General features: G+C 33.9%; 1 protein-coding gene across 1 annotated transcript; it reads right to left on the reverse strand.

Annotated features, from left to right (window-relative positions):
- Window positions 1–6,334: 6,334 nt before the first annotated feature.
- Window positions 6,335–7,545, reverse strand: LOC112785543 (uncharacterized). Its single transcript, XM_025829005.1, has 2 exons — window positions 6,772–7,545; window positions 6,335–6,700 (listed from the first exon to the last, which is right to left on the reverse strand). Exons 1-2 carry the CDS (start codon window positions 7,543–7,545, stop codon window positions 6,335–6,337), a joined length of 1,140 nt encoding a protein of 379 aa, XP_025684790.1.
- Between the last annotated feature and the right edge of the window lie 1,723 nt (window positions 7,546–9,268).

Raw genomic sequence — 9,268 nt, forward strand, 5'->3', positions numbered from 1 at the left:
TTTGTTCATTTTGGGTTCTTAGTAAAAAATATTATTACTTCATACTATCGGGTCGTCAAGGAGCGTTGCTAGATGCCAACCTTGATTAGTAAATTTAGTATGACTAATTTACTACCCGCTTAGTATTAAACCTATGGGGTCACACACTAACGAGTGTTCTAATCCTTGGTAAATAATCATTTAATTATTATTTTGATTAGATCAAATAAATAATTATATTAATTCAAATGGAATATTATTATATTCTTTGCTAGCACCATGAATATAATAATATGGTAATTGAGAATATTAAATAATTAATTATTTATTCTATGATGAGTTTTAAATATGGATAAGATCATAACTGATTCTATTTCAAATTAAGTTGTAATTTGATTCACAAATCAGTCACCAATCTCATACGATATATATGTGTATATGATAAAAGAAGGATAATACAAGTTTTTCTGTTACCTCCACATACACAAATATTCCAATTCTTAGTGAAGAATTGCTGGTACAAGGAGTTGCAAAAAAATTCTCAGTTAAATCCATTGGTCAAGGAGTTGACAACAAGGATCAGTCTCGGTGTGGATACACATATACCTTCGTACTATCGAAGGAGAAAGTTTTATTCACTAGGGTACTTAGGTATTGGCATATAACCCATCTTATTTCAATAAAGTTTTAAGCACAAAACAGATCAATATGATTACTTTATTACTTCCGCTGCGTGTTATGAACACTTGTAATCCTTCATCACGAGCTTTTGGGAATGTTAGAAACTAAGTTCTAAATATTAGTTCCGTATCGACGTATGATCCTTATTCGTGCTTGTTGTTATCTCTTTCTTTATCAATTGTATTGGAATTTCAAGTTTTTTGTCTCTTTCTTGCCAACCTTGCATTATCATTCGTGCATGTCCTTGCTTGACTCTGTATCTGGTTGTTGTTTGAATCTTTTGAAACATTTATCTTTACCTTACAAATTCTATGCTCCTTGTTCTAAACTCGGATTTATTTCGGTGCAACATACCATTTCTTGTAATTTCCTTCTTGAGTATTTGTTTTAGATTCTCTTCGAGAAAAATTTCAAATTCAAATCTTCTCTTACTTGAATGTATCCACAACCCTTGCTTAAATTTTGATGGGATTGTTTTTAATTTAGCCTAGACTTTCTTACATAAACTCTGAAACTTCTTTATATAGTTTAATCTTGTTTATTTGTGATATATCACTTATCTTTTATTGATTTATAAAAAAATTTATATCAGAATTTATTCTTTGAATAGAACCTGATTTTTCTTCCAACTTTACTATAATCGTATGGCTATCCTTACCTAATTATGTACTTAAGTATCCTCCAAGATTTTAAGAGAAAATATTTTCCCTTTAACACCTAATAACCTTTAATTTACAAACCTCACATGGTTTGTTTTGATTTGAAATTAAATCGGTATAACATATTATTTATACTTAGTTTAGTTCTTTTGAAAAATGTTGGATTTATATATTTTCTTTTGAAAGGATAAACTAATTCTCTCTATTTTCAAGATGAAGTTGTTTTAAATTGTTGTACTATTTTTCCTAATAATGTTCATACCAAAACTCTTTGATTCAAAATTCCTTCTTAAGCTTTCGAATTAACTCTCGTTATGATACATTTCATTGCTTATATACATCCTTGTTTGTTGATAATCTCACGTATTCTTACAAATCCTTGCGAAATACCTTCCTTGTCCAACTACGAACCTAAGTATTCTCCCGATTTCTTGTAAATACCATTTGTGCCGTTTGTCCTTCTCTCCTCAAGTTTCGTATTACTTATACGATAGTTCTTAGGAACGTGATTTATGTGCCCAGAAAGTGAATCCAGTAAGTGTACGAGGTTATAAGGAGTCGCAGAGTTTTGAGGTGATGAGGGGAGGTGATCATGCTTTGTCAAGAGTTCTGAACAGATATTGTGCGTATATGATTTTGGATTTTAAAATTTATCTTGTGTTAAGTTATTTTATCAACTCTTGCATTACCTAGTATATTTTCTTCTATATTCTTGTGATATGATTTTCTGGATTCCCTTAAAATGTTCAAAAGGGGATGTGAATATAAACTTTTTCTCCATCTTATATCAATTTTCGAGGGCGAAAATTTTTGTAAGGTGGATAGAATATAACATCACGCATTTTTGAAAATCTAAATATGAATAAATTGTGATTTTTTCTTATTAAGTTTAAACTTTATAATTTTAGAAATTATTTTATTAGAAATAATTAAATAGATTCAGAGATAATTTCATTTTAAATCAAATAAGATTCTTAAGTAATTTTATTATAATTGAATATTTTGTATAATTTTAATAATTGAAAAAATAAGAAAGAATTGTACACTTTAATTTAAGTAACTCCTATTATAAATAAATTGTGACTTATTTTATATATTTTGAACTCCTTATTTTTATAAACTAATCAATTAATAGAAATTAAATTAGTTTTATTAGTATTTGAAGTTAAGTTAATTAATATTCTTGTGTAAATTTTTTAATTGGTTATTTCATATAATTTCAAATTAGAATTCAGTAATGGAAGTATTATATAATTAAATTTAAGAAATTTTTATTATGAATAAATTATGGTTTATTTTATTAGTTTGAGCTCTTGGAGATTAATTTATTAGAAAAGATTAAATTAATTTTTGTAAATATTTTGAATTTAAGTTAATTAATGTTTAAGTACAATTTTTATTGTAATTAGTTATTTTATATAAATTGGAATTAAAGTTCCGGTCATGGAAAATAATAAAAAGTTATATCATATAATCTGAATAATAGATATTTTTGGATTTAAAACTGTATTTTATAAAATGTGATTAGTATGTTTATTTTATAATTTAATTTAGAAATAATTGTTTGAACTTATTGATAAATTAATAAATAAAGTTATATGTGTTCCGAAATTAATTTTTACAAGATTATATTTGAATCCTAGATTATCATAATATCTCAAATATTTTATAAAATTGTTATATATATATATATATTACTCTAATATCACAATTCCCAAATCCCTAAATCTACAATCAGAAAGGGAAAGAAAGGAAACGGGGAGCTCGAGGGGGAAACAGGAGGGAAGAAAGAAAGAAAAGGAGACAGAGGACAAGGGAGAAGAAGAGAGGGGAAGGAACAGCGCTGTGGAGCTTGGCGCCGCTGCCGAGCTGCCATCGCAGAAAAGAAAGGGAGAGGCAAACGTGACCTACGGAGGAGAGGGAGAAGCTGCAATCGAGCCACGCCCCGTCGCCGTTGTTCATGCATCGCCGTTGCTGTTCGCTGAGGGTGAGGCGCAAAGAGAAGATGCTGACCTGCACCATCGCGCCTCACTGCCTTCGTCGAGCCTTCATCACCGTCGCACCTTGTTCCCGTTGCCATCAGGGTTTGCTGCGGCTGCCATTGAGAGAGTGACGTAGCAGAGGAGGAGTCGTTCCTCTGCCACTGCCGTCGCCGGAAACCTTGGTTGCTTCCGTTCATACGGGTGATCCCGTTATTCTCTAGTTACCAGAGTCATTGTCTATGAATCCTTTTTTGCTTTAGAACGACCTTGTATCTGCCTTTAATGTTCCTGAGTACACTATATTTGTTGGAATCGTTAAAGTTGGAACTTGTCACCGGGGGAGAGAAGCGACTGCACCATCCTCTTTGTTTTGACATTGAACCTCTATTCCTAACCCTGTAACGCTCTCGGTCTTCTTCCGTTTGGTATTTTGTTTCTTTGTTATGTTCTTATTTTAATTATGATAGCCAATATCTTTGTTTTAGTATTGTGGTGTTGTGCTGGAACTGTCGAAATTGCTGTTGCTGCGAGTGTAACCAGAAATGGTGCTGCTGCTGCCATCCCGGTTGCGTTGAAATCGCCCCTGCTGCTACCAATTTAAACTAAGCAGGAGTTGTTATGTTAAATTATGCGATTGCAACATCGAAGTAGGGGCATTTTCATTAAACTCATTTTTATTCTTAAGAATTGTTATAAACTGATATTAATGCAAATAAATGTTTTTAGTGATTATGGAGTCTTATGAATTGAACTGAGTTGTCTTAAATGAAGGTGATTGCTTACTTGATTGTGGCTATTTCTGAATATTGAGTTGGCGTTGTGATTGTGGATGAAAGATTGATTTGAAAATCTGATTCATATGTTTTATTAAGGACGATTTGAGAATTGGAAAATGACTTGATGTTAGAATTAGTTTGATTTAAGAAAATGATTTGAGATTTGTGAATGTCTTGGGTTTCAAACCATTGGAAGGAGATTGAGAAAATGTTGGTTAACTTTGTTGAAAAAGAATTGAGAGTTGGAAAGGATTTTAATATTGAAAATGAGCTTGATTTATTGAAAAAAAATGAATTTAAATTGAAAATGGTTTGAGATATTGAAATTGGTCTGATTTTGGAATTGAGTTGAAAGGAGTTTGAGAAATGGTTTGGTTGCGACCCGAAAAGGGTGGCAGAATCCAAGTTTTAGAGGAGATGCTGCCCAAATTTTTATAAAATTGGAGATTTTGTTTGAAGTGCTTGTTAGAACGCTTTGGATTTTTTTAAAAGGATTTTATAATTTGAAAAGGGTTATGTTTTGAGTTTTGCTTTATTTAGAAACAAATGAATTGTAGTGACGAAATGATATTGAATGTGATTCTGATTGTGATACATGGGTAGTAGCAAGGATGGTGGTTCGTCCCGCTTGCTCCAGGTTAATGTATGAGATTTGATAGTGATGATGCTTGATTTAAACTGAATAAATGTATGTTTGTGATGCCTGGGAAGTAGCGGTAGTAGTGGTTATTTCACTCGCTCCAGGTTGAGCTTTTAAACACTCGCCTGGGTAGTAGCCGCATTAGTGGTTATTCCACTGGCTCTGGGTTAAGAGGTAGTAGTAAGGGGGTTGTAGCTCAAACCCACTTGCTCCGCATGGGTGTTTCAGTCAATGCTTAGCTACCAGGATGTGTCGGGTTGGCTATATAACCGACAGATGATATCATCAGCCATAGGACAGACATGCATCATATGCATTTGTATGTTTTGTTTGGGTTTGAATTTGTTTTGGTTTGCCTAATTGCTAAACTGTTATTAACTGCTATCTGATCTATTTGCTGTAACTGTTATCTATACCTGTGTTTTCCTTGTCTGTTTTGCCTGTGTTTGTTTCTGATGTGGTACTTTTGAGATTGAATATTGATGATGAGATGATGATTGTGTTGATTGGTTATGTGATGGGATGAAGGCCGTGATTGGTTTCTAATTGAGATATTAGTAAAGTATGGAAAATCAAGCTGGTTCAGCATAGACTTAATGAACCTATGCTTGGAACAGGTTGGTTATTCATACCGCCTAGGAAACTAATTAAGATTTTCTTATAAGAAAAGAAATGTTTTGGATTTCTGAAAAATTAAATATTGTTTCTTTGAAAAGGTTTTGAGTGATTAGCTGTTGGTTATTAAAAGATTCATAAGACAACGATAATCACTGAGTTTGAAAACATTTTTCTTATTAAATATCTTCTTATGATAATTCTAAAACTCTTTGGTGAGATCATGTGGTTAAGTTCTCACCCTCTACAGCTTTACCTTTTTAGGAATCAGATGAAGGAGCATTATGAAGAGTTTTACTACGTTTTGGTTTATATGATGTTGTATTAGTTAAACGATTTTTCTTCCCTCGTCTTTGTATTATAATTTTGTAAGAGGGATAAGAGTTGTATGTTTTATATGTATATTACATTATGAGATATTATGTAAGGAGTCTTGTATATGAATCTATGCCTGTTTGTTTTTTTAAGATAAAGTATTTATTTTCGGTTTTCAAAAAAAATCAACGATACGGTGTCGAGTCAAAGGCTCCTATTTTAATATTAAGTATATAAAGTAGTCGTAATACTTCTTGCTATCAGAGTGGCACAACCGGAATTGTGACATTCTGGTAGTGAGGATGTTACATACAGCTTCATGCAATATAAACACATATTCTCTATATAGCTCGATGGCTAAATCAATCTTAGTATAACAAGAAGTCAGCTACAAAAGACATTAGTGATATCTTTCTCTTTTTTTCGGAAAAATAGTCAAAAGTACACCCAAATTTTTACACGGTGGACAGATGTACTCCTCAATTTTTTAATGAGTCATTTGCCACACGAATATAAAACTCTGTTGTCAATTCTACCCTTCTGTGGCCTGAATAATTTTTCCGGTAGTGGTAGAGGCCAGGTAGCATGGTATTGTATGATGTGGCCAATTTGAGGTGACACAGTGGAAAATAGAAATATTCATTATGAAATTTGTTGAAATAAATATAAGAAAAGGGAATAATAAAATCACTGTTCATCTTCTTCCTCTAACATAGTGATGATGAGTTTACCTCTGTATTTCACAATCTTACCATTGAATGTCTCGCAGTTGTTGTTAGTAACGTTGTCAACCTTCGGCCACTCACTAAAGTGAGCCTTTGTCCACTGCTTCGGATCAAGCTTGTTCAGATACTCCCATGCACCAGTATTGATCCATTGCAGCCTCAACATTGCAACTTTAAATTCTTGAGTTGTGGTGGCTCGACAACACTCCCACACTGCCCCTTTGAGTTTTTTGTCCTTCCATCTCTTTGTGAAATTATTCCAAATATGCATAGCACAGAAGTGATGATGAACTCCAGGCATAACTTGTTGCATAGCTGGAATCAGACCCTGTTCAATTAATATGTTAGTGATTAATACAATTGAAGTTCCAACCATTTTAACAATAACTAACTGCATACCTTTTGTTGGTCACTAATGAAGTTCCAACCATGAACCTTGTAGTTGCCCAAGTCATTGTGTAAATGCTCCAAGAACCATTTCCAATTATCTCTGGTTTCTGAATCTACCACGACGTAAGCAATTGAGAAAATCTGGTTGTTTACATCTTGACCTATTGCAGTGAGTAACTGTCCTCCATAGAAGCCCTTCAAGAATGTGCCATCAAGACCAATGAAAGGTCTACACCCTAAGACAAAACCCTTCTTACATGCCTCAAAAGAAATGTAAACTCTCTTTAACAAGGGCAACGAGTCAGGCATTGGAGTGGTATCCAAGTTCACTGTTGAGCCTGGATTTGACAGTAGTATTTGGTTAAGATAGTCCCTTAACTCAGTATATTGTTCTCTCTCTGATCCTTCTATATTTTCCCTTGCCCTTTTCATGGCTCTCTGGATCTTCTTATAATTAATTGCTACATTAAACTCTTTTTCAAACCAAGTTTCGGCCTCTGCACAAGTGATTTTCCTTTGGTCTCTAATTTTTTCTTCTAGCATCTCAGTAACCCACACCCTATCCGTAGATTTATTATTATGTCTTCTAACACAGACGTGCTGATCCACAAATGTCTTCACCTGATAACTCCTCGGCTCGTTTGACCTAGAGCAGTAAATGTTCCAGGGACAATTCTCATCCCAACAAATTGCCTTACATTTGGTAGGCTCAACCCTGATGAACTTTATGCTTCTTCCTATTTGAATATTGTACTTCCTCACGGATCTCTTAAACTCATCCATGGTAGCAAACTCCATCCCAAGCTCCAGATGAACTTGACCAAATGGTGCTGTTGGATTTCCCTAAAGCCACACACCCTGTTCACTATCATAATCATCCTCACAATCAAATGATATTGGACTGTGTAAATCTTCATATTCGTACTGATAGTAGTCAGACTCAGAGTCACTATCATCATCTGAATTAGAGGAATTAGGCTCCACATGAGGAACAAAGATCTTTAGTACCTCATTCATTCATCCTTGAACAAACCTTTGACCAGTCGGTGCTGGCCTCTTATACGATGCTCTTCTATTTTTCTGACTGTTCTTAGATTGCTGGGTAGGCACTTTATTCTGACCTTCTTGCTGTGAATTATTAGGAGGTGGGACTTCTGCTTCACTTTGCTCCTGGGTCGTGTTTCGGTTGATGTTCGGGATTTCAGATTGTGACATTGGTTGGGTTGCAGGAGAAAGGTTGGGAGATGTTGAGTTCTGAGTTTTATTGCAACTTTGGTTGATTTTGTTTTCCTTATTGGCCTTCTTAACATACAACTTTTTTGGGGTAGGCTTTTTGTGGATTGCCATCTTACTTCTTCTTCTTGAGGTGTAGCGTGTTCAACGGTATCTATAGTTGGGCATGGCTCATCATCTACAATGTCTACCCCTTCAACTTCCTCAGGTAAATTAACAATATGATCCCAATAAACATGACATATTCTTCCATTTTTAATACCAAATTCATACATTCGAACTACATCACCGTCAAGCCTAATTAAATGCAAACCATTCGATACCTCATTCTCAGCCTAGTAAAAATCTTTGAACGAGACATACCCCAAATCCTTAAATAACCCCACCATAAAAAATGTATTCAGAGTTTCCACATTCACCCTAGGAATCACAACAACCTCCCCTCCAACATATTTCAGAACCCCATTTATGTTTCTCTCAAATCTTCCCTTGTGATGATACACAAAGGTTATATGATTTGCCAACTGTTTATCGAAAATCCTTTATCAAACTATAGAATAACCAAATTGATGCATTTTCATATCATAACACAGATATATGTGAAGGAAGGAAGCATTACCTTTTGATCGCTTCTGATTCTGAACTCTCCTCCTTCGCACAAGCCTGCGTGTGGACTTTCACGCTTCTTGCCCTACCACTTTTGCCTTTAGAATGTAACGCAAACAACGAACTACAACGAACAAACTGCGAAGTACTCAGAAATTCACAATGCTTACTCTCTGCTAGGGCATGTTTTCATTCAACACTGAAATATGAAAACGAAGATAATGAAGAGACTTGTAAAACTTCTTTTTTTTTTTAAAAAAAATTCAACAAATTTCATAATGAATATTTCTATTTTCCAATGTGTCACCTCAAATTAGCCACATCATGCAATACCGTGCCACCTGGCCTCTACCACCGCCGAAAAAATTACTCAGGCCACGGAAGGGTAGAATTGACAACGGAGTTTTATATTCATGTGTGCAAATGACTCATTAAAAAATTGAGGAATACATATGTCCACCGTGTAAAAATTCGGATGTACTTTTGTCTATTTTTCCTTTTTTTAGTTAGCCATTATTAAAATCTTTAAATTAAGTTAGCATTACTTCTAATAAGCTGTGCTACTTATTCACATGACAATGCATATAAATCTACTTAATATGTTAAAATAATCATTGTTCCAGAAAAATTATTAATGCAGAATCACTCAAACTTCATAGTTAGCTTA

Source organism: Arachis hypogaea, chromosome 20 (genome assembly GCF_003086295.3).
Source record: "Arachis hypogaea cultivar Tifrunner chromosome 20, arahy.Tifrunner.gnm2.J5K5, whole genome shotgun sequence".
Lineage (NCBI taxonomy): Eukaryota > Viridiplantae > Streptophyta > Magnoliopsida > Fabales > Fabaceae > Arachis > Arachis hypogaea.